Source organism: Gymnodraco acuticeps, unplaced genomic scaffold (genome assembly GCF_902827175.1).
Source record: "Gymnodraco acuticeps unplaced genomic scaffold, fGymAcu1.1, whole genome shotgun sequence".
Lineage (NCBI taxonomy): Eukaryota > Metazoa > Chordata > Actinopteri > Perciformes > Bathydraconidae > Gymnodraco > Gymnodraco acuticeps.
Window position 1 is genome coordinate 68,655 of NW_022991335.1, and position 26,346 is coordinate 95,000.

Consider the following 26,346-nt stretch of genomic DNA (forward strand, 5'->3'; position numbering starts at 1 on the left):
CCATCATGAACAAACTTATGCTAATCATAAATCTATCGATTCGATTTATGATTCGAAAATTAGAAAAGTAGGGTAGACATGTGGATATTATCCGGCTGAACAAAACTTGCATTTATCTAACAAGTTCGTTTTCCACAGACCTTATTTCCAGCTATTTTCCTAAACCCTAAGGTGAAATCCCATTGCTTTCTGTCGAGGGAACCCGAGCACAGCTTTCTTCCGGGTTTTAGGACGTGTCACTGCACCACTTTATACACATGTATAAACCTCACAGCGGGTGGAACTTGTCGTAAAGTCCGCGAAGATAAAGCCCGCCCATTTAGAGGGAAGATATGATTGGTCAATTGTACTGTCATTTGACATTACTTTATCATTGAGTTACTATAGCGGTCCCTCTGTGAATGTACAGAGGGACCAACAAGCTCTGCCGTCTTCACAGTAACTCGCAGAGACGGCATTTAACCCTTCACATTCCAACAGAAACTGAACAGGCAGATTCGAATTTATTTCTTTGGAAATGTTATTTTAAATACAATTAAATCAAATTATTTTGGTAAAACAAAACAAAACATTTTGTTTTTTTTAATGTTTTCAAATATGATTTTTTAGAATATATTAGGCCCTCAGAGCGGCTCGCCACTGCTCTAAGGTGTATGTTTCCAATGCAATCAACTTTAAAAGGGTAATGCATAATAGTAATTTACCATTCATCACACAGCCAGTATCAGTATGGGTTGTTCTAAGAGCAAGGAATATCATTGTAAGTCCAAAGCAAGAAAAGGCATTATCTGTCACATTCAAACACTCAAGATTCAAAGGCACAATAGCTACAGCGAAGTTTGACAGTGACCATCGGAAGTCCCAGCATGCTACGACAGTACAACATACAATATCCTTAAGACATCAAAAACAAGTAAAGATAGAGCAAAGGGGAAGAGAATACTGACAGAAACATGGACCTACATGTCTTTCTTAATAAAAAACCAGGAAACATACTTTAAGAGAAGCTTAGCCAAAATATCATCATTCTTTGTGATGGAAAGATGAGTATGTTGCTTTGGTGCTGCTTTTGTCCCCTCTCGCACTAGCTGATGTTAACCACTAGATGGCAGTAATGTATTTTCATTATTATCATAGTTTACATTTAAAAAATCATTGTTATGAAGATTAGATTTAGATACACGGTATTAATCTTACATATTGAGCCTGTAACATAAATATGTAATGCTTCATATGTTTTGTGGTAAAAACCCATACGTACATGTGGGATTCATTTAATAAATATAGGCCTATAAGAGATGGAATATAATATTGTCTGATAGATAGATACTTTATTGATCCCAAATTGGAAAACTCTTGTGTTATAGCAGCAGTGTGTCCAGGCATTACAACATGTTAAAGGTGGAATAAATTATAGACATAATACAATTAAAATAATAAATAGCACATACGCATATCTACAGTAGAAAATATCACAAATAATTCTCAATATACAATATTCCGGATAATTAAACATGTTCTATAAAATACCAAAAAACTGCAGCAATAGAATTATAGATTACACTGCAGGAGCAGAGACATACGATAGTATATTAAAACAATAACAGATGTGGCAAATTGTTCATGGCAATGGAGAGAATAGTCTCTGTTATTCTACTTTCTGACAGTGAAGCCAAAGGGAGGGGGAGAGGGGTGGGGAGTGTGTGCGAGAGAGGGAGGGAAGGAGGGAGAGAGAGAGGGAGGGAGGGAGACAGACACTGTGCAGCGGCAGCTCGGCAGCAGCAGACGGCGGCCCTGCCTCCGGTCCCTCAGCACCGTGCTCCTCTGATCCTCTCCTCTCTGCTCCTGCTCCGCTCCCCGCTCTCTGCTGCGCACTGGCCTACAGAAATGTCCGCCAGACCAGGATTCTACCGGCAGGAGCTGAACAAGACTGTGTGGGAGGTTCCGGAGAGGTACCAGAACCTGACGCCGGTGGGCTCCGGAGCGTACGGCTCGGTGTGGTGAGTGTGTGTGTGTGTGTGTGTGTGTGTGTGTGTGTGTGTGTGTGTGTGTGTGTGTGTGTGTGTGTGTGTGTGTTGTGTGTGTGTGTGTGTGTGTGTGTGTGTGTGTGTGTGTGTGTGTGTGTGTGTGTGTGTGTGTGTGTGTGTGTGCGTGCGTGCGTGCGTGCGCGCGCGCGCGCGCGGAGGGGCGAGGCTGCAGCCACAACATTTATTGTATCGGTGATGATGTCGGGATGTATCCGCGTATGCAAACGGATGTTTGGGTTTCATCCTTGTCATTGTTGTTTATATCATACCATTGGCTTGGCCGCTTCTACATCAATATAACCAGAAGAAAAAAAGTAAAATACATAGATATAGCCCATTCGCCTAACCCTAACCCTTTTATGTTTTAATATGGAAATGATTATGCTTTTCTAGCCTTTGTGTACCGCTGTCAATACAAAATGACTACACAGCCTCAGTACAGGAATTTCCCAAATAAAGCCCCCCCAACACACACTCACACAAACACACACACACACACACACATACACACACACACACACACTTAGTTTGTAGATGTGCTCTGCAGAGGATGTATTGGGGCCCTGAAGATGCATGCCACATTATTTACCACATCACACACATGCACACACACCTTCCTCTCTATGACATTAAGACATTTCCCGTCTTTCAACCTGCGATTGCTTTTAATTTTTAAACAATGTTGTATTAGCTGGTGGATCACGTTGCCATGGCGATGTGTCAAGGTGATAACCATCTCCAGCAGTCCCTATACATTTGGCTGGTATAGCAAGCTGATGCTTACCTCAGGGAAATGTGGGACTAATGTCTGGCAGTATCACATGATGAGCACACAAATCAGATGTTAAAGCGTTTTAGTGAGAAGTATCTTAAGTGGTCCGAAGATCTTCCAGATAATAGATTTGTCCTGGCAGCGGGGCCAGATACAACCTAACAATTTATAAAAACCTTTGTGGAATTTAGGTCTTTGCGTTGTGGGCCCTTTGTGAAAACTGGCTATAGACTAATCCTACCTGCACAGTCATCAAATAAGTCATAAATAAGAAAAATTGAAATCATCGGCACCTCACTGTATCTTCCCAAATCTCAAAATCATGTGATGCTTTTTAACTAAAGGGTGAGAGTGACAGAAGACATCTGTGAGCACTCACTCACGCTGTTTTGAGATTGGCTGTTAAGTTTGGAGATATCGTTTTTGGTTTGGGCCCCCTCTGCCTAGGTGTACAAAGCCTCTGCGCTGAATACCGTCTCTTATGTTTCAGACATGTAGGAGATTGACTTCTGTTGTTTTAGGGTATCATCACTCTACCACCATCATCTTTACTTAGGATGTGTGCACTGTATTGTGTTGGATCACAAACACTCTCAATAGCTTGCCTGTTAAGCTGCATCTCTCATTGTCATTGCCAACATTCTTAAATAGAAGGTTTTACGCTTTCGGACTGTCCAGTCAGGTGTTAATATCGTGCTGTTCTGTTGTGGCTCGTCTTTACAGGAGTGTTTTGTGCACAAACATCTTGCCAATACTGCAGTTTAAAGCTCAGATGTGCACAATAGTAAAATGTAGAGAGCTGGATGATGTCGTCCAGCTGTTTCATATACACCCTCAGGAAGACGATATGCCCACAGAGAAGGGAACTGGTCAGCTTTGATTCCCATGCTATACCTGTCTTTGTAAGCAGGGGGGAAAAACATTGTCCTAAGCATGTAGCATTGACATACTGTATGAACATCCAGCAGAATGAGTGATCAGAGCACATGTGGAACCCCAGCAGTGTAGAACCTGTTTGGCAACACAACTACTTGGTTATATTTAGGAATACAGTAGACAGTGGTTGGGTTAGAATAAGTGGCATTACAAAAGTATGGGTGTTACGTATAGAAAATGGTTTCACATGGGAAACAAACAGGTGTCCTGGGTGATGGCTTGTGTTTTCAAAGGTTGTCACAAATTAAATACTTGGGTTTTATGCAAATGACATTGTATAAGTCCAGCATGACTGACGGATGCCACAATAACAGACATATGTTGAATCTTGATATTAATTCTATACCACTATAAGAAAAAAATGATTAATATATCCCAGTTCTTAAACACTATTGTCACCTGGGCTAGAGGACAACCTACAGTAGTGTTTTTTTGTTTTATGCATTACCCTTTGCCATCTTATTTGTATGTTTTAACTTTTTTAACCAATATCTTATACATGTTTTATTTATTCATACTTATCTAACTGTAACTAGTCTGCTGCCATGGTAACTACTAGTGCTTTCACACACTCTTGATTTCACCAAATGCTGCTCTGATGTATTTTATATTACTTTTAGTGTTTTTAAAATCAAACTATTATTTATTTTTGAGCTAATCGACAATCTTTTAAAAAGACCCCTCAATATAGAAGTAACCCTTGTTAGGAATCATTGCTCTGAATCCTTTGAGAAGTGAAGAGATGTATATGTGCGCTTAGTTAGAATGATCAGAGGTGTAAGTGGCAGAAAGCATCAGAAAGCATTTCTCCTGTTTTCTACTGCACATTCTGAACTGTTATATTTCACATGCAATATATGGATGGAACATAAGTGGGTAGGATGACACTGGTAAAACTCAAACTCTTTCTTAGATCATGCGCCATCCGTCCCGCAGAGCACACACACACACACACACACACACACACACACACACACACAAAGGTCATTCCTGCACCACCCAACATGAACCTGCATTGTTGATGTTGATGTTTAGCCATTGTCAGGGACTTTCTCCTGGCAGGACTTGGGAGGGAGCCGGATGGGGGATGGGGGTTTAGAACAAGACATATATTGGTGTGTGTGTCGGAATAGGGGGTGAGGATAGTCCCACAGCCTACACCTTGAGATGCACAGTAAAACAGCTCTCATCAATTATCTCTTGGTGAACCCTCTTGAGATTGCAGGACTGAGGTCAAGGATCCGACAAGCTCTTATAATCCTTTATAGCAAGAGATGTTATACATCATCATCATATGGGGACAAAAAGACATGTTCCAAAAGAGAACACTATTGTACAGTGCACATTTAATAATATAACATGCATTACCTCTGAATAAAAAATAGATACAAATTCCCCACTTGGGATGATAAAGTATATCGATCAAATCAAATCAAATCTAATAATAATCAGACAAAATGATTGGAGGACTGTTACATATGGAGTCAGATTTGGGTCAATATTCTAGTGCGCAAAACAAGCTACTCACGAGCGGAAAATATGCTTTTACACGCGCATAAAATCACCCTCACGTGCAGATTAAACCCTCGCGAGCAGCTATGCGCTCGCGAGAGAGACAGCCCTCTTGCTCGCTCGCGGGAGTGTCAGCCTCACTCGCTCGCGGAGTCTGTCTGCGTGTGCGTGAAAAGTTTCTGACACTTTAGGGCGGAGCCACTGGACTGGATTGACAGCTGCCAGGAAACCTGGAGTTGCCAGGTTTGATAAATGCCTGAAGCCGAGATGTGAATGGTAAAGTTGTCCATAAAAAACCATTATATTCGTAAAGTGTACAGCTAATATCAATTAATTTTATATAAAACAATATATTTTTGAGTGGGCTGTATCTGTCGAAAACTGCTAGCTATTGTCTGCTGTACGCACCTCCCTTACGAAATGAACTATAAATGAACTATAGTATTACTATAGTATACTATAAGAGTTGTATAGTGTCCTATAGTAAGTTTGTAGTGTTCTGTAGTATTTTTCACCAGCTATTGTATTACTATAGTTTTTTCTGTTGTGCCATTTTATTAGCTATAGTAGCCCTATAATATTTCAATAGTAATACTATGTATCTAGATCTTTGTAGTATTCCTATATTATTTTAAATAGTATAACTATAGTATAATATATAGTGTTTCTGTAGTTGTTTTTTAAACGCACTATAGAACACTCCTAATATCATGATATTGTCATAGTGAATGCATATTATTACTATAGTGTTTGTAAAAGTATTGCTATAGTGTTTTTTTTTGGTGTTTCCGTATTAAGACTATTTTATTTTAAATAGTACTACTACTATAGTATAATATATAGTGTTTCTGTAGTTGTTTTTTTAACACACTATAGAACACTCCTATAGTAATAGTATGATATTGTCATAATGAATGCATATTATTACTATAGTGTTTGTAAAAGTAGTACACTCCTAGAATTAATGTGTCATTTTTTTTGTATCAAATTAATTGATATATATATATATATATATTAGCTGTACACTTTACGAATATAATAGTTTTTTATGGACAACTTTACCATTCAATCTCGTCCAACTGATCTTGCAGCTGTCACTCCTCGGTTCAGGCATTTATCAAACCTGGCAACTCCAGGTTTCCTGGCAGCTGTCAATCAAAGTCCAGTGGCTCCGCCCCAAATTGTCAGAAACTTTTCACGCGCACGCAGACAGACTCCGCGAGCGAGTGAGGCTGACACTCCCGTGAGCGAGCAAGAGGGCTGCTCGCGGGGGTTTAATATGCGCGCGAGGGTCATTTCATGCGCGTGTAAAAGCACATTTTCCGCTCGTGAGTAGCTTGTTTTGCGCGCTAGAATATTGACCCAAATCTGACTCCATAGCTGCATTCATCTCATGTCATCATATGCAACATCTGTTCTTTAAAACAGAGCTCTGGCATGAAGCTTCTCATTTCAATGACTATGAATAAAAGAAAACATGTCTGCTTCATTTTCTCCTGTCAAAAGCAGTGCAGTGTTTGTCGATTGGAAATATGATAAGCAGAAAACGAGATGGTGTTAAACGAGATATTGACCAACCAATCACTAGCAGAAGGTGTCAGCCCTATTTGCTTATTTGCTAAGGGTTGTATGAGGACATCACTGTCATGTCAGTTCAGCATGAAATATCTGCAGCCATCCGGTTGGCAATGATTGGACACATAATGAAACTACACAGTGTCCTTTTTAAACATAATTTTTGGATGAATTAAAAAACAAGATAAATAGTTGATTTTGGACAGCACAATGCTACCTGTTCTCCTGTGTTTGGTATTCATGCTAAAGTTATGCTAGCTTTATATTTAGCATACATCCAGGGCCGGCCCGACCCATTAAGCGACATAAGCGGTCGCTTAGGGCCCTGCAGCCACTAAGGGGCCCCCTAGCAACAAAAAAAAGTCAGTACACCGTCGCCGTGATAAGTATGTTTAATTAATTGTGTTAATATGCCTAGATTGCCTACTCTCAAAGTCATGTATTATATTATTGAATCGATAATATAATACATTAACCGTGCTTTACCTGAACCTCATCATGACACAAGAGAGGACGGCAGGATTGTAATTTCCCGTGTTCAGTGAATACAACAGAGGCAAGACACCAGACCAACCAGAGAGTTTAATGGAAATAAACATCTGTCTTATTGGCTGACAGGTACCTATCCTGTGAGCTGTGACAATGTTTAAAATAAACTGTCAGTCGGACTCAGAGTTTTTGAAGATGGACATAAGAACATTTTTTCTTAAAAAAGACGACAATTCTCAAGTGGTGGTTCACACAACAACCCCAGAGCCACCACTTGAGCCAGGTAAACAAGGTATGTAAATGTCAGTAAACTTCCAAGCTATGCGAACATGTAAGCAAAGCATAAAGTACAGCTACGTTGGCGTTACTTTGAATCGCGGGGGTAAGCTAAACCGTTAGCAAGTAGCTATAGCTAGCCAGATATATTAAATAAACACTTTGTCATACAATCTAAATGTAATGTTTTTTAGCGTTACCTGGTGATTTCAAAGAAAGCTCTGGGAAATGTTGACTTACTGTTCGACATGAAGCTAGAAGCTACCTTACAGTACACAGTTGATCCGGAGTCCTGTCAGTTAAAGTGTTTCATAGTTAGCTTAGCTAAGCATCAACCTAGCACTGAAATATATGGATGTTATGTGACAGTATTTCTGAGAAAAAGTCAGCTGAAATGGTGGCATAGTTGCCACTGCTTTGCGTGTCGACAGCATGTTTGAACGTATTTGCAGCAGTAAATGTGGCTGTTTGGCCACTGACGTTGCCATAACAACACCTGAATTTAAATGTGCAACCTCTTTTTGTGACAGATTTTTGCAAGAAATGATAATTCTTCTGAATGATATTCCTATTGACAGCCAGTTTCTATGTGAACATTATGAGATGGACAGCCAGAGAGAATAAATGAAAAACAGTTATGAAATACTATATGACAAAACAAGCATACAGTTTAAGTGATTTGTAAAATATCCATAAAGAAAAATATGTTTACAGTTCTGTTTCATATGGGTGTTGAGAGATGTATCCATAGGTCTCTTAATGTTGCTCTCGTAGTGCACCAGATTGATGCTTTTAACTTCCATATTTAAAAAAAATATCTTCCTGGGTGAGCATGCCCCCGGACCCCCCTAGAGGAGGTGAGGACCCCCTTAGAGGAGGTGAGGACCCCCCTAGAGGAGGTGAGGACCCCCTTAGAGGAGGTGAGGACCCCCCTAGAGGAGGTGAGGACCCTCTTAGAGGAGGTGAGGACCCCCCTAGAGGAGGTGAGGACCCCCTTAGAGGAGGTGAGGACCCCCCTAGAGGAGGTGAGGACCCTCTTAGAGGAGGTGAGGACCCCCTTAGAGGAGGTGAGGACCCCCCTAGAGGAGGTTAGGTCCACGGTATTTACATGCTTATTTATACAATATGTGTGCTAACATCATAAGACAAAAGTTGGTTCCGTGTTGTGTGTAGTGAGAACGCGCTAGAGTGAGGGGGGCCCCCAAGCCAAAGCTCGCTTAGGGCCCCCAAAAGTCTAGGGCCGGCCCTGCATACATCTTCTCATCTTACTCTTGACTCTTATACGGCTGCGATGATGAGCATGAGACAGGATTGGTGTGTTGGATGCAAGAAACAAACCCCATGGAAGCTAATATGTTGAACATGATCTATTTGCAAGAATCAATACCCTCCCCCTTTTAAATACGTGCAAAACATAAATGTACTCCTAACGGATTTCAACCGATAAGATCAGGAGATTAACATGAAACAGTTTTCCTGTGTGTGTGTGTAAACAATGTACTTCTAACATTGGATATTAGCTGCTCCTTCCCCCTCTGCCTTCAGGAGAGTGGCGGTGCATTAAGAGCTCAGATATGAAAAATATATTCTGAGACAATAGAAGGGGAAGGAAATCAATGCATTGGCTGGACTCTGTGTGCTGACAGAGTACAGGCAGACCCATGCATGGAAGTGAGGTGTGAAGCAGTGTGTGAGGCAGTGTTTGAGGCAGGTCAGTGTGTGAGGCAGGTCAGTGTGTGAGGCAGTGTGTGAGGCAGTGCAGTGTGTGAGGTGTGTGGGGCAGTGAAGTGTGTGAGGCAGGTCAGTGTGAGGCAGTGTGTGAGGCAGTGTGTGAGGCAGTGTGTGAGGCAGTGTGTGAGGCAGTGCAGTGTGTGAGGCAGGTCAGTGTGTGAGGCAGTGCAGTGTGTGAGGCAGGTCAGTGTGTTAGGTGTGTGAGGCAGTGCAGTGTGTGAGGCAGGTCAGTGTGTGAGGTGTGTGAGGTAGGTCAGTGTGGGAGGTGTGTGAGGCAGTGTGTGAGGTAGTGCAGTGTGTGAGGTGTGTGTCACAGATTGAGGAGGTATTGGCTGCTGTCCGGGCTCACGCCTGGCAGAGACTTCCGGACTGGCAGCAGGTGATCACACTACACATGGATGCACATAGGGTGTAGTTTACCCATGCATGTAAGCAATATTGGTCAACATGAAATGATACATTAATATTTACTGTGAGTTTCATACGGTTGAAGGGGGCACGCACCATTCAGTGGGCTCTTCCACTCTTCTAACTACTGAATATTGCAGGTTTTTTGGTGAAAAATACAAAGAGTCTCACCTATTACAAATTAAATATATCTGATTGCTGTGCAGCAAGGCAGGATGGATATGAGAAAGCGTGTGGCTAACAGTTTTTTTCACAATTAAAATAAACACAGTATTGTTGAAATATGGAAAATACCAGATTTATTTAAAACATAATAATGTGGGTGTGGTCTCTCGACTCGTACAACCAAGGAGTTCCTGAAATGAACCACTGCGCCACACGCCACAGACAATGTTAAAGATTTACAATTGAAATATGCTAAAGAACAGGCTGGTCATGCAGATTAAAAAGTAAACTAGTGCAGTACGAATCAAGTATACATCCTCTTTTTTATGTCACCTCTTACTCCACTTGGAATGTCCACTTTGTTCCTTTCTGTGTTCCACTTCTTGCTTCTTGCTCCATTTCTGCAGTGCTGCACATTATTTCACATGTCTCGCCCATGTTTCCCTCCTGTTTGTGTGCTCTGCTCATGTTGGCTGTATTATAACTGCTGTGAGTGTTGAGGAGCTGCCAGGACTGAAGAGATATTGGAGGCACAAAGGCAGCGGCATCAGAGGCAGCAGGGCTCAGCGTGCGATATGTGGAATTGCATTAACATTTCAAAAGAAGAACATGAAATAATACTTTTACAATATCTGACATCTGCGCCTCTCTTGTTCAACCACATCCTCTTTCACCATCTCGTTCTCTATCAGTCTTGCTCTTTCCCCCAGTCATATACAGACATCATCATCAGCTGGTATCAGGTTTGATGCATTCTGGAAATGTTAAAACAGTTTGGCTTTATCAGCAGCTTTGAGTTATTATGCCCCAACAATTTGGAACAAACTGCCTAAATCATGCACGTCTGCCGAAACACTTCCTATTTTTAAATCCTGACTAAAAACGCACCTATTTGCCGCTGCTTTTAATTCAGCTGCCCATACTCACACTAGAGTATGCCTTTTTAGTCATGTATTCTGTACCTGCTGTGTTTATTTATTTATTTTATTTCATTACCTTTGCTTATTATGCCTGTTTTTAAATGCCTTTTTAATAATGTATTTATGCTGTATTTGTTCTTAAATGTCTTTTGCTTTTAATCTGTAAAGCACTTTGAATCGCCACGTGTTGAAAAGTGCTATATAAATAAAATTGCCTTGCCTTGCCTTGCCTTTATCCAAAATAAAAAAATGCATCTACCCACACAGCCAAAGCTCACAATAACACCGTATTTCTATTTTTTTGCATTTAAAAGAAAAAGTGTGAAACATAAATGATGTTCCTTGCTAGGACTTAGATTAGCTTGGATAATTAGAGGAAACATGTAAAAACAGCTAGCCTAGCGTAACGAAATCAGAGGAAGTAAACACCAAGAACATTTCCAGCATATTACCCGCCATAAAACCCCAAATATAATGTTTTACACAGACAAACAAGATAGTAAGTAAGCTAAACTTAGTGGTGGGTGTATTTCATTACCTTTGCTCAGCTAGGGTAGCTGTTTCCAGTCTTCATGTCTTTTGGTTGTAGCATCATGTTTACTGTACATGAGAGTATCTTCTTAATTATAATGATACTTTTTTCAAAATGTATTTCTCTCTGTTTACTCTCTCCAGTTCGGCGTATGATGTGGTCCTGCGGCAGAAGGTTGCAGTGAAGAAACTATCGAGGCCTTTCCAGTCTCTGATCCACAGCCGCCGCTCGTACCGGGAACTCAGGCTGCTCAAGCACATGAAACACGAGAATGTTAGTGCCGCGCATAAAAATACCCCGAGACAGACAGACGGCTCTCTGCATGTCTGTCTGGTATCGATCTGCTCTGTTTGTCTCTGTCTCTGCAGGTAATCGGGCTGCTGGACGTCTTCACACCTGCTGCAACGTTAGAGGACTTCAATGAACTGTAAATCTCTCATCCCTTCATGTTTACTACATGCAATACAGCTGTTCCACAAACACAATGATTCTGCTGGTAAAAAGGGGAGGAGATGTTGGAGGAGGCCATCCTTGGGGATTATAGGCTTGAGGTGTTTTACGGTTGTCATGGCAGCAGCACTACTCCCTCTCACTCATACACTCTCTCCTTTTCTAGCTACCTGGTGACTAACCTGATGGGTGCAGACCTCAACAACATCGTGAAATTTCAGAGGCTGTCAGACGAACACGTGCAGTTCTTGATTTACCAGCTTCTGCGCGGCCTCAAGGTAATTTACAGCTCACAGACCATACACCTGCTATATGCCATACACATATACATAATATAAGAAGTTAGTATTCAGATGGTACACCAGAGATTCCCAACCATTTAAATCTGATGGACCCCCACAGCCCCCTCATTGACTCCACCCGTCACGTCCCAAATGTGTTCATTTGAATTGATTTTAAAGAACATTTTAATTCCTCTATTAATTATATAAAAGAGTATCATGGTTACAATATATTTTTCATAAAGTTGAACTGTCACTCTTTAGGATGCTATAGTAATTTGTCTTTCATACTTTCAATTAGGATAGGCAGATTTTTGTCATTTAAACCAGTAACCTTTAGCTAACTATTTTGAATTGTTTACTTATTACTTCTGGCTGTCGAAGTCAAGCATATATCGTTACTTTTAGCTAAATATTTGAGCCCATTATCCGACATATTTGAACTATTTATTAATGTATTTCTGCTAACTGTAGAACTCTGTACTCTTGTTTAGGTTTTTTTTCAATCATAATTCAAAGTGGTATAAGATGCTTAAAGTGAATGCAGGTTGTAAGTAGTATTTGGAAACGACAGTCTACGTTGCAAAGTCCTCTCTATGTTTATATTGAGTTCTTCCTTCTGTTATTCTTTGTGGATTTCATCCAAAGCTCGCATTCTCACACTGAATGGGCTGTTCGGCCTTCACGGTTTCCATGGAACAGACAAAAGCAGTTTCCCTTTGGACAGGGGCTAATATGGTGACCCTCCCTGCTGACCGCTTTCTCCCTTTATGTCTTCTCTCTCCTCCCCCATCCTCCTGCCCACCCCCCGCCTCTCCAACAGTACATCCATTCAGCGGGGTTGATCCACAGAGTAAGTCCCTTCTCTTTGCTTCTCATTTTTGACTTAAAGTTTGATAGACCACACCCACATTATTATGACATTTGCTTGGTTTCAAATGATAGTTAACCCCCTTAAACTTTCCACTGTAATAGCCATCAAGAAACTTCATAGACGATTTGTTATGTTTAACCAATACTGTTTTTTAAAACACTGCTATAATGTTGTTTATTGTTCTCCAAGTCTATTATATGACTAGGAATCAAGGTCCTCTTATATCTTCTCTGCTTTACTATCTCTCCAGGACTTAAAGCCGAGTAATGTGGCAGTAAATGAGGACTGTGAGCTGAGGGTAAGACTGAGAGTTAACCTACTGATCCTTCACTGCAACATTCTGACTCTATTAAAGACTGTCTTCCTGTCCTACAGATCCTGGACTTTGGATTGGCCAGACAGACAGACGATGAGATGACAGGGTATGTGGCGACTCGCTGGTATCGAGCGCCGGAGATCATGCTCAACTGGATGCACTACAATCAGAATGGTATGAAAGATAAACATTTAGGACTCTTTTTAAATACTTAAATTCAGAACTGATTGAATATATGCTTAATGATTAAACCTCTGGTGTTTCTGTTACAGTTGATATTTGGTCAGTGGGATGCATAATGGGTGAGCTACTGAAGGGAAAAGTCCTCTTTCCTGGCACTGACTGTATCCTTATCAGCGTGGCAAGAGTCTTCTGCAATATGCAGGTTCCGCCCCTCTTAGGCCCCGTCCACACGGAGACGAAACGGGTTGTATCCGCTACAGTTCTCTATCGTATAGACCAGGGGTTTCCAACACGTCGGCAGCTTTTCAGTAGCTCGCCGCTCGCGGTTCACAGACTGTGTAGAAAAATCCGACGACAATAAATGCACCTGAATCAGTCCGTGTTGCTGCGGCTCAGACACACATGGATTTATGTTTTAAAAAATACTCGCGTTAGCACCATGTCAGGTTTTTTGTGGATTTAATCAAGTCTTGGATTGCAGAGTATGAATGTCCTCTTGCTATTTTCAGAGGATAAATACGTGTGTCAAGTTTGTGAAGGCAGGAGGAAAACTTCTGCGATCACTGTTTCCTCTCTGTTCCTCCAAACCCCGCCCCCTCCCTGAAAATAATGAGTGACAGGCTGATCGTAGCCTGATAGAAACTTTATTATTCACTTAAACATATGTTGATCTCTGATTGAGATAAAGCTATGATGAAGCTAACTCAATCTCATACATTCATGGGATTTATGTAACAGTAAGACAGAGAATGTAAGTGTGCACCCACAAGCAGTATTTTTATTCTTATATGCTGTTGTAAATACTCCAGTTGTCTGCTGTGTTCAGACTCAAGTCATGTTTGTGATGCCACATGCAGGACATTCAGTGTCCTTTTTCTTTTTACAGAAGACCGTTGCTAGAAGCTGCAGCTAGACTGCAGAAGCATTAGTTTTTTAGTTTTTCAGGATGGAACAACTTCACACACAGATATAGGGAGGCTAGACCTATACAATTGATTTATTATGGTTTATAATTTAATGTCAAGACGAAGAAGAAGATGGCTGAACTGTTCAGTGTCAATCCTGTGGAGATGGAGGTTATAAATCTCCAAAATCATGTTCAGCTTAAGTCTCGGCAAAACTCACAACATTTCTGGCGCCTTGTAGACCCAGAAAACTATAAGAACATCACCAAGCAGCACTGGAAATGTCTGCTTTATTTGGCTATACATACCTTTGTGAAGCAGCTTTTTCTGACATGAATGTCATGAAATCTACATACAGAACAAGACTGACTGATGAACATTTAAATTACTCTATTAGAGTGAACCTAAGTGGGTACACTCCAGCATACACCTCTATGGTGGACTCCATGCAGTGCCAGTCATCTCACTAACTGTGAAAAATAGTGAACGCACTTATTTTACACCTGTGCCATAAGATGCTTGTAAGGTGGTGGTTAAGGTGATGTATTTACTATGTGGGCCATAATAAGAAGTGAGAAATGCAATTTCACACGTGTACAAAAGTAGCTTAATTCAACTGATGAGTGCTATGTGAATAAATGTAAGCGATGTGATGCAAGTAGCTCTTGGCCACTTCTCAGATGAAGAAAGCTTGGAGACCCCTGCTATAGACGGTTCGTCCACATGAGGCCGACACGGAAACGCGGATAACGATAATGGCTCCCAGGGTGGGTAGATCTGCGGACGAAACGCTCTGGGGGGCCAAACGGCTCCTTGTGTACGCCCTATACGATAATTTTCTGATAACGATGACGCCATAGCCCCGCCTCTCCCCACCTCTGTTGCTCACCCCCGCGTCACCCGCGTCATTGCTGATGTGTTTCGCCAACAACAACAACAATGGCGGATCACAGTGTTGCTTTCGTGCTCCAGACGCTACTGACCATGCTACAGATGTTAGTGCAAGATCTACAGCTCCTCTACCACAACCATCAGCAACAAGTGGACATGGAGAACTACATGAACTACATGTTGCTAAATCCACCGCGGAGAATAAACAGAAGGGCAACCAGGCAACCATGGCAACCATGCTCGGGGGGTCTTCTTCGCTGATTGTATTTTGTGGCGGAAGCACAGCGCCACTAACAGTCTCAGCATATGTACTACAGCGTCTCCAGCGGGTCGAACGTTCTCGTGTGGACGGACATGTTTCTGGTGCCGATTCCGTGTGGACGGAAGACTTTTTTGATATCGACTAAGGTTCGTTTTTGTTTTCGTCTCCGTGTGGACGGGGCCTTAGTATTAACCTTCCATACATCTTTAATGCAGCCTGTGGATGCAGACCTCCATTTGCATGACAATCCCAGACCTTTGTGAGGGTGAGGTGTAGCATGAATAGGAGTGAAAGACTGAATTATCTAGGTTCTTGTATTCTGTGTCTACGAGAAGCTAAAGCTAATTTGATTTACTGATCTTTGTGTTGTGGGACGATGACTAGAAAATAACTTTCAGTGGTGCTGAGCAAGTAGAATATATGTCTTAGTTTGTCTGTATCCAATGTGACAAGATAATATGCTGAGTCAAGTCCTAACAGTCCTTAACTCCTCCTGCACTAAGATATCGACCAGCTGAAGAGAATCATGGAGGTGGTGGGGACCCCGACTCCCGACCTGTTAAAAAAGATCTGCTCTGAACATGTGAGAGAGAGAGAACATGAATGGAGTGATTGTTTCCACACACACCGTAATGTTGCTTCTATTGACACAGTCAACTGTTATTATTGACATCCAGTCATTCCAGAGACAGGGCTGTTGAGTGAGTGTTGGAATGATTGATCACTACCAAATCCTCTACATTGTCACATGACATGAGTTGAATGCTGATTTCCATTTGCAGGCACAGAAGTACATCCAGTCTCTGCCCTTCATGCCCCAGCAGGACCTGGAAAAGATATTTAGAGGGGCCAATCCACTAGGTGGGTGATGCACAGCAGATTGGATTACCAATTTAAATTTGATTGAATGGCTTCCAGAGGATGCAGAAGATCAAGTTGCTCTCCCAAAGTGCCAATGAGTAATTCAGTTTAAACTTGTTTTCAACGCCCCCCCACCCCCTCTCTCTGTTAGCTGTGGATCTCCTGAAGCGTATGCTGGTTCTGGACTGTGATGGGAGGATCTCGGCCAGTGAGGCTCTGTCCCACCCTTACTTCTCACAGTACCATGATCCTGACGACGAGCCAGATGCCCCCCCGTACGACCAAACGTTGGAGAGTAAAGACCGAACTCTAGAAGAATGGAAAGGTAAAGCTTTCACATGAAAAACAAAGACTTAAACAGTGGATAACACAATAACACACTTATTTCCCCTTTCCCCCTTTGAGACAAAAACAGAAGATCTTTAAAAATTGTGGAACACCGACGACACCACCAAAGATATTTAGAGATTTCAGTGATGACATTAAGAATGTGATTATTTCTCAGTAGGGGTTATATGCGTTGTGGAATGACCCAGAGCTGATGTGATGTTTATTTGATAGATGTTACACTAAGCTAATCAAGCACAATTATAATAACACCAACTAGAAGGTTCCACCATAGAACTCTTGGAAATAACCTTGCATTGTGAAAATGTAACTTTTATTCAAGTGAATTGGTTGTTAATGAGCCTCAACCACATTTGAATCCAACCCACGGGAAGACGTGAAAATGTCACGTTGGTCCACACAGGGAGACGTAAGGATGACATGATTTCACCCCCTCAAAACGTCACAGTCATACGGGATTGTTAACATGGCCAACCAGTGGAGAAATACCCAGATGTTGACAAGCAAGCCTCTATCACAACCTTTGGTTCACTATAACACAACTTTTTGTGGAGAATACGAAGATTTGTTCCGGTCTCGCCAGGGAAATGTTTATATACTACGAATGTTACTAAAGAGGTTTTTGATCGTCCATGTAAAGTTATCGCCATCTCTCGGAGTGAAAACAGTATTTCCGGTGTCCATAGCAACGTGGTTGCTAGGGAGGCAGCTTTCGCTTCATACACCATGAAATGAGTATTCTCTGTCGATTGATTTTACAATTAAAACACACGGTGTCCTTCCTAATTACAAAACATTCATTGGTTTGAATTGTGTACAATGCTTTTGTGTTTTTCCCTTTCGACGAGAGACAAATAGTTTTGGATAGAACGAAGACATTACACAACCCATGGTCCTCAGGAATCTTTGAAGCTTGGTGATTGGATGTGTTACCCGCAATGCATTTTGGGAGACGTAGTTGAAACGATAAGTAGAACAAAAAATGTGTTAAATTGAAAATAATACTTTATTCGCAATTTGGGGTGAAGTGTCTTGCCCAGGGACACAACGACATGCTGACTGCAGTGGGGTTTGAACCTGTGCTCCCCTTATCCGAACACCAATGCCCTAATACACTGCGCCACATGCAACTGAATACATGACGTGTATCATAAATATATCTTCAATTAAACACCATTTTTAATTTCTCTTCACACAATACTTCTCCTTGGAGTATCAATACTAATTCAGCTGACTTTCATATTTGATCCAATCGGTAGTGATACTGGGTTGTTTGAATCAGCATTACTAACATATTTTCTTTCCCCCCTGTTTATCTCATGTTCACAGAGTTAGTATTTGAAGAAGTGAACAGCGTCAGTGCATCCGGCACCAAGACTGATAGCCTTCAGGTGGAGCAGTAAGCGTTTTTGTGCCCTGCCTCAACCTTTTCATGAAGAAGGACCATATACATGACTGGGGGAAGAACTGTGGCAAGCCAACCGAAGAAAAGTCTACATTCCCTCTGCTCAGCGTGACTCTGTTCGATTGCCTTTCATGAGTTTATTTGAGCAGCAGGGCAGGACGGTGTCCACAGGAACAGATGCACACATTGCAATTACAGGGAGCATTTTAGAATCCAATAGAAGGAGCTTCCTCTTATTTTTTCGCTCATTGAATGTAAAATGAGGAACCATTCAACATGGCTGTCAGGGATCGCAAAGGGCGTGAGGATTCATACAAGGGAGCAACTTTAGGAACTGAACTGGGTTTACAGGCTGATAGAAAGGTATTGAAGGAAGGAAAACACGCACACTAGGATTTCCAAAGCAACTACATAGTGCCGTCTGGTCCCTCCTCATGACAAATGCCATAAGCAGTCAGTTCTCTCATATATGGAATTCATGTTTAAAGGCTTGCAGCACTGCCACGTCATGTCACAGAGCAACTTAACATTTAACCTGCATACTACTGCATGATTTCTGTGCATTTTGATTATTACAGAATATTACTGCTATTGTATTGTATAACCATTAAAGCTGCTTATTGCATCTGCCACACTGCTATAGAAGCAGCCTGAGGGCCGGAGAGAGGCATTATCAAAACATGTGACCAACTTATAACAATAACACAAAAGCAGACAAAAAATACTGTACTTCCTCAGAGTCATCCTCTCCTGCTTACAAAGTAGTAAACATCAACTGTGCTACTAATTAGCAAGGGAATATGCCAACACTGGAGCAGAATGACTGTGTTGCAGGTCTGTGTTTACTGTGCTGTCGCTTCACATATACACTTTTCCCTGATGTCTGGCTTCTGATCACCTGTTAGCTGCGGCAGCGCTCCGTCAGGTTTCCATGGTTCTCTGCAGTGAGTTTTACAGCCCGGTTATTGTTTACAATTGTTTAGATTATGGTCCTTTGGTGCTGGATAATAATTACCCAGCTTCATCAAAATAATTGTTTGATTGCTCGTGGCAACCATGGAGCTCTTTAGTGATCTTTCATATTTTCTCATGTTCTTCTTCATATCATTGGGCGCTATGATGAAACTAATACAGTGTGTACACATTCATAAGCGTTCACAGTATTAAAGCACTGGAAATGTTCTTCACTTTGATTTGGGATATTTGAGTAGCAGTTCAAGAAAGTTACAGGGAACATATATAAGCAGCATAAACTCAATACATACAGATTATTACAAAAAATGACTTCCTCACTGACATTGGGTCAGCCAACTTGCATCAGACTAGAGTTTCAGGTCTACAAACTTTTTGCTGAGGTAGTAATAATGTGCTTGTATTAAACCACAGTGTGCAGAGGCAGCAAACCACAGGTTGTCCAGCCGAATTGAATGCAACTGGGGTTCATCGGACAAATATCTGATCATTTTAATGGCATAAACCTCAACCTTAATAGATATAGTATCACATATAAGATGCATTTGAAATAAACAAGACATCCATGTGGTGGTTTGGCCACATTTTAGTAAATTGGAGGGTTTATCGACAGATGACCCATCTGGAGATAAAATGCTAATAAATGAGCATACACATACATCCAGTTTATATCTGACTGCTGCAGATGTGTTTTTATAAGTAAGATAAGCTAGGTTGTCATACTATCATACCTAAAGTATGTAGTATACACATGGTTGGCACCTAAACTCATTGGCTACTGATATAAAATGAACAATAGAAGGAGATCAATCTTAGCTAGCTAGGCTAGGTTAAATTCAATTAAATTCATGTACTGTGGCTTTTCCCACTCAAGTCTCACCAAACCAATGAGATCATTTCTGCCTCAAAAAACATTATTAGAGCTAAACCATAAATTGATCAAAAATGATTAAAGAACACAGTACAGGAAACCTCCTCCTCCCAATGTAGCCTTTTCTGCAGGTCTTCCATTAACAGTGGAGGTGAAATGTTGAATTTACAGTCCAAATAAATCTAAACTGTCTGTGTCAGTCGAAGCGTGTCAGAGCTCTGAATGTTTAAATGTGCTTTATGTGGATGTTGTATCTGTGGTGGAACTGAAAAGCAAACTGCAAATCGAATGTTATACGTATACAGTATGTATGTTACAAGTGTTTTTTAAAACATGGTGGAATGTGATTTAACATTAGCCATGACTTTCTAATCACTGAACTGAATGTCAACAATCAGTTTCAAATGATTCGGAGGATTTTCTTATTCATCATCTACGGGGTTACGCTCGGCAAGTGTTAGCATCAATCGAATAAACACATCAGCTCTGTTATGTTTCTTGTCTTATTTAGTGAAACATTCAGTCTTTTTGTGTGAATATAAAGTGTCCACCTGTTTGGCAACAGTTTGGAGAAGGCCCTTTCCTGTGTCTCAATCAAGTTTGGTAAAGAGACAGTTATTCCAGTCTGGATCAGAGGAACATGACTGCCCTTCACAGAGCCTTGACCTAAATCCCATCAGCACCTATATGGGATGAACACATTGTAATAGGCCTTAGGGGTCAGTCAGGTGACGAAAACCTGTACAAGACGTCCTTGAAAAGTGAAGGCTGTGTAGCAGTACGTTGCTTCACATGGTCTCCGGGTGAGATGTACATCTACATGATACACTGAAGCGGAGTTGTCCACACACAAGCCTTCGCTCTCTGCTAAATAGCCTCATCCTGCATTAGAAAAGCAACCAAAAAGCTAAAAACAAACAAACACTGAATCCATTGAAAGGGAAGCCTAATTACATATTAAAAAAGAATACAAAATATATTCAGAAAATTGCATTAAAACAAAGTTCTTAAAAATGACAATAAAATGTATGGACTAGTCACAGGAAATGTGTTCAAATTCACTAGTTATTCACACACTTCCTGAAGTCGTTGTGTTCACTGTTTGGATTAACTGTATCCTTAAATAATCCATAATTAAATGTTAAAGAATTACTAACATATTTTACTTGAATACAAGTTACATGGTGTAGTAATACTCAATTTATACACTATACACATATAACATGTTCTGCATTTGAACATTTAACTGAGTAAACACAAAATAATTAGCATCGCCATATTGTTGAAGTACATTACATTACATTACATGTCACTTGTTAGACGCTTTTATCCAAAGCGACTTACTGGGGATTGCCCACAGTATTGAGTATGTAAGTCGCTTTGGATAAAAGCGTCTAACAAGTAACATGTAATGTAATGTAATGTACTAGGAGTATAATTCTTCCTCATATGCAGAATGGTCTATTTTAGAATTATATATTGGATTATTGATGCATTAATAAGTATGCATTACTCGTTTTGCAGCTGTTAGAGGTGGGGCTAAAGGACTACTGCCAGGTAGCTTAATCCATATTCAACTCATAAGACTTTATTCGTTGACTGAAATGTTGCATTAATACTCTCAACCTTAAAAACTAGAAGAGCCAGAAGTAACTGAAGGTGGGAAATAAATAATGGATACAAAACATATAAAGTGTCCAGGTGTATTCCTACAGGGCTACAGGAGCCCCTGGTGGAATGTAAGTACATTTGAGTACATTTACTGAGGTGGTAGTTGTTCTGCTGAGTATTTTTATTTGATAATACTTTATTCTTCTACTCCACTACATTTTGGAGGCCAATATTGTACTTTTCCTCCACTACCTTTATCTGACAGGTATAGTTGATTTACAACTTCAAATTATTATAGTCAATACAAAATATACATATCAACTACTAAATAAATATTGACCAGTAATTAGCGGTTAATAGCAGCAGTAAATGATGTCATTAACATTAGCTCCAACTTTACCAGCTGTGATGAACACATTATTGCATCAATAATCAGAATACAGTCATTTATTATATGATTCTGAAATAATCCATTATGCATAACAGTAGTTTCACTTTTGGTTCTTTAAGTACATTAATGCCGATCAGGGGCGGCGGGTGCTGTAGGCTAGGGAAGGCTAAGCCTTCCCAAATATTTGTGTCACTGCATCCTGGTAAAATACAAATATAATGTATAATGTCTGTGTCTTTGACATTAGCGCTGCTATGCAGCCACCTGCGCCCTGTACTACGAAGCCAATTCAACAGACCCTGGATATGTTTGAGTAACAAACAAAACTAACAACAACAAACTAACAAACGAGATCTCGCTAAGCGGTCCTCCGACGCTGGTTATCAACTCGGTAAATCAAGCCAGGGTTTCTCTCTCCAGCTGAGAACGCGTTCACGTGAAAGGGGCGGGGTTAGCTACATTTGACCAATCACAAACAGGGATAAGTGTACTGACAGCGCAGCGTCATACTTCATTAATGAAAAGTAAACTAATATTAGACAAATATGAACTTTAAACATTCATGATTTAAACATATAATCCAGGATATAAGCCACATAGTTGCACCTGCAAGGTGAATACAGAACAACTCGTTAAAAAATAACTACCGAGTGTTTGAAAGCGTAACAGTTTTATGATATCACTGCCCCGTCTTCACGAGTGGATCTGACTTTAATTACATTTGACTCGAGTCAAGTTTAAACTGTATTTCCTTTATCCTGTAATATGACTTGAGAGATTTAAACTCCGCACACTGAGTTGATCTATTTTCTATAGACGCCGGAGGCGGGCAGCGTCAGGTAAAAAAAGTTATTTAGCCTTCCCAAACCTGAGCCTCACGCGCCGCCTATGATGCCGATACTTTTATACTTTTAATTAGACATCTATTGCACGTCTGTCCGTCCTGGGAGAGGGATCCTCCTCTGTTGCTCTCCCCGAGGTTTCTCCATTTCCCCATTAACTTCGGGGTTTCTTTGGGAGGGTTTCCTTGTCCGATGTGAGGGTCCAAGCCAAGGACAGAGGGTGTCGTATTCATGTTCTGTACAAGCAGTAAAGTCCACTGAGACAAAGGATAGAATGTGTGATACTGGGCTATATGAATGAACTTTGATTGATTGACTTAGGTAATATTTTGAATGCAGGTAATTTACTTGTAACAGAGTATTTTTACAATGTGTAACATTTACTTGAGTAAAGGATCAAAATACAGGTAGTGTGTGTACTATGCAGAAATATTTCAGAAACATGCTTGCCAGAGTATTATGGGGGGTGACCTCTGGGTGGGCAGATGTTTTCTGGCTTATTCCCCACATTGTAGACACACCCATATACTGCCCAGGAGCCATGACTAACAATGTGTGTGTGTGTGTGTGTGTGTGTGTGTGTGTGTGTGTGTGTGTGTGTGTGTGTGTGTGTGTGTGTGTGTGTGTGTGTGTGTGTGTGTGTGTGTGTGTGTGTGTGTGTGTGCGCGCGCGCGCGCGTTTGTGCTCTGCGGGACGGACGGCGCATCTCTCGGTGTTGAAGTTAAACCTGTTTGCTCTCTCGCCCCGGAGCAGCGCTCTCTCTCCTGTCCTCAGCTCTCCACTCGGTATGGCTATGCGGGCCAGGACGGGATTCTACCGGCAGGAGGTGAACAGAACCGTGTGGGAGGCTCCGGAGAGGTACCGGGACCTGAAGCAGGTCGGAACAGGCGCGTATGGAACCGTGTGGTCAGTTCAACTTTACGCCTCAGAGAAATACTGATGGAATGCTGCTCTCAGCCAGGGCCGGACTGGGACAATAAGTCAGGCCGGGAATTATACACCCAGCTAGGCCACTACCAGTTTTTTGTGCCATTTTGCTGGATCTATTTGTCAATTGTTACAGCGTTGCTGCCCATAGTGATAGCCCTCTAAATATACTACCCAAAAATAAACATATGGACATGGGTTACTATTTTTAAAAATGTGCAAATCTATTTAGGAACCTATGTGAACATATTTTAAGTGGGGGTGTACCTCAAATCCTATAGGGGGATTTGAGGTACTTTAAATTCTATTCATTCTATAATATTCCTGCAGCAGCAGTGTGTGATATTTTGGCCAGCAGTCTCTCCACAGCTGGCTCTGCAGGGCCTCTCTGCATTGTATTGTATGTATGAGGGTCAACAAAGAACCCCCCCAGTCTCATTGTTGGAAGTCGAAGACCCCGACTGAAGTGTTTAGAATGCACCACCACATTGTCTTCATCACAAACAGAGCTTTTCCACGGCAGACCTTGTGACTTTGCCCAGCAAGAAAGGAACAAGTGTAAATGATGTCATCAACGAAGCACTGCTTCATTTAGATCCAGCTACACTTGTGGACTTCCGTATGAACATGTTTAAATGCCTGCAAATGTAACCTGTTCAGAAGCGTTCTTTGATAATAAACCTGTGTCTGTGCATTTCAGTTCAGCATGGGACCGCCGGATGGGGGCGCAGGTGGCCATCAAGAAACTTCACCGGCCCTTCCAGTCCAAACTGTTTGCAAAAAGAGCGTTCAGAGAGCTGCGACTCCTCAAACACATGAAGCACGAAAATGTAAGAATGTGCCTCACACTGACAGACAAAGGGGGACCTGTAATCTGAAGCTATACAAAACATCTTCAGTGTGGGGGTGAAGGGACTCCAGCGTGATGTAAAGGCATATTAGACAGGTTGAAGGGGAAAACTGTTTATTTGTTTCATTACAACCAAACAGTCTTGAATGCATTATATTTCAATCAGATTTGATGTTGACCTCATTCCTCCTGATTAGGTCATTGGGCTGCTGGATGTCTTCACTGCTGAGATCGCATTGGACCGCTTGCGTGATTTGTAAGTTCCTGTGCGTCCCTGAACATTGATTATGAAACAGGACGAGTGGAGTGATACAAGTCCTCTTCTCTTGTCCACAGTTACCTGGTGATGCCGTTCATGGGAACCGACCTCGGAAAGTTGATGAAGATGGAGAAACTATCAGAGGACCGAGTGCAGTTCCTGGTCTATCAGATGCTGAGAGGACTCAAGGTGAACCAACGCTGAATGCATGTCCCTCATTACTTCTACCATCAATGTGTGTGTGTGTGTGTGTGTGTGTGTGTGTGTGTGTGTGTGTGTGTGTGTGTGTGTGTGGTGTGTGTGTGTGTGTGTGTGTGTGTGTGTGTGCGTGCGTGCGTGCGTGCGTGCGTGCGTGCGTGCGTGCGTGCGTGCGTGCGTGCGTGCGTGCGTGCGCGCGCGCGTGTATGTCAGTCCGTGCTTTGTTTTTCTTAAAAAGCCGTTGATCTGATCTACTTCAATTGCTGGGTGTATAACGACTGAAGTGTGGAGCTGTCTCTGAGATCTACAGACAGATGTTATGTGGTGTGATGTGTTGAGCCTGTGTAGCGTATAGACAGGGGTACAGCTTGCTGTGTGTTACTCAATAAAATAGTAACTGTCATAACGCTTAAGCACAGTGTGTAGAGGATGTCATGCACTGTTCAAAATAATGTTTGGGTTTAGGTCGAGTTCGGCCTACTTGCCATGGTGGTTCTTTTTAGTGAAAATATAATGTACCCTAAAAACCGGTGACCTAGGGTCTGTGATTGGCTGCTTCTTGTTCAGTTGGGTCTGGTGTAAGCTTTTGCATTAAAATGACTCTGGCGTGTCATGATTGATGTTGACATGATTATGTCAGCCATATCATGACAGCTACATTGCTCAGCAGCCAGGGGAGTGCTGTTACAAGAGTGAAGTTGTATGTATAAGCCGTTTAATTAAAAAAGTACATGCAGCCACGTAATCGTCCATCTTGAACAGGCACTGCACTATTTATGAAGAATTACAAACAAGTGAGGGTCATTTACTTGTTTTGGTCAGTAACTCACTGAGAAGTTGCTTATGTGGCCTTTGTCTCCTCTCTCCGCAGTATATCCACTCTGCAGGGATCATTCACAGGGTGAGTGAACTTTGACCTTTCAGACTCTGAGCTGTGGGGGTGGGGCTGTTGCTCTTTTTCATGCTTAGTCCCATTCATTCTGATTCCCACACAGGGAGCTCCTATTTTCAAGACAGAATGGTACGCTGAATTTTGTCATTGAAAAGTCATTTACATCTCTTTATAACTCTACCCACCCAGGTAACTGCTTACTGCATGGACAGATTGGAGTACCAGTCGAATTAGGATGGATACATCTTGAAAAATCTGAATATTCCTATATATCTTTAATGGATGGTGGATATCTAAGCAAAAGGCTTGAATAATATCATTACAATTAAAGGATTTCATTATAAAATTATATTAATTCTTCCTTCAAAACAAATACAGATCATTGTCTTCCTGTGACTTCAACACTTCCCCTGA

At 41.4% G+C, this 26,346-nt stretch overlaps 2 protein-coding genes across 3 annotated transcripts in view; both read left to right on the top strand.

Annotated features, from left to right (window-relative positions):
* The first annotated feature begins 1,747 nt into the window (after window positions 1-1,747).
* On the top strand, window positions 1,748-20,454 carry mapk11 (mitogen-activated protein kinase 11). Of its 2 annotated transcripts, XM_034240424.1 has the most exons (12): window positions 1,748-2,000; window positions 11,487-11,616; window positions 11,712-11,770; window positions 11,960-12,071; window positions 12,898-12,927; window positions 13,199-13,246; window positions 13,324-13,438; window positions 13,537-13,608; window positions 16,009-16,088; window positions 16,288-16,366; window positions 16,518-16,691; window positions 18,044-20,454. In XM_034240424.1, the coding sequence occupies exons 1-12, from the start codon at window positions 1,888-1,890 to the stop codon at window positions 18,115-18,117; spliced, it is 1,086 nt and encodes a 361-aa protein (XP_034096315.1). In that variant the 5' UTR covers window positions 1,748-1,887; the 3' UTR covers window positions 18,118-20,454. The 2 variants fall into 2 exon arrangements, 1 of the variants encoding a protein (XP_034096315.1); XR_004571565.1 differs by lacking the exon at window positions 18,044-20,454 and having other exon boundaries at window positions 16,009-16,206; window positions 16,518-16,642.
* A 3,008-nt stretch (window positions 20,455-23,462) lies between these two features.
* Window positions 23,463-26,346, top strand: part of LOC117562577 (mitogen-activated protein kinase 12-like) — a 5,947-nt gene continuing 3,063 nt past the window's right edge. Inside the window, exons 1-5 of the mRNA XM_034240434.1 lie at window positions 23,463-23,712; window positions 24,434-24,563; window positions 24,781-24,839; window positions 24,920-25,031; window positions 25,912-25,941. Coding sequence (XP_034096325.1) covers window positions 23,594-23,712; window positions 24,434-24,563; window positions 24,781-24,839; window positions 24,920-25,031; window positions 25,912-25,941 — 450 coding nt within the window. The 5' untranslated portion in view covers window positions 23,463-23,593. The remainder of the gene's footprint in view (window positions 23,713-24,433; window positions 24,564-24,780; window positions 24,840-24,919; window positions 25,032-25,911; window positions 25,942-26,346) is intronic.

Excerpts from the sequence above, each read along its gene's own strand:
- mapk11 (XM_034240424.1), top strand. The coding sequence starts at position 1,888 with ATGTCCGCCAGACCAGGATTCTACCGGCAGGAGCTGAACAAGACTGTG. Across the intron at positions 12,072-12,897 it reads AGCTTCTGCGCGGCCTCAAG|TACATCCATTCAGCGGGGTT; the intron begins GTAATTTACAGC and ends CCTCTCCAACAG. Across the intron at positions 12,928-13,198 it reads CAGCGGGGTTGATCCACAGA|GACTTAAAGCCGAGTAATGT; the intron begins GTAAGTCCCTTC and ends CTATCTCTCCAG.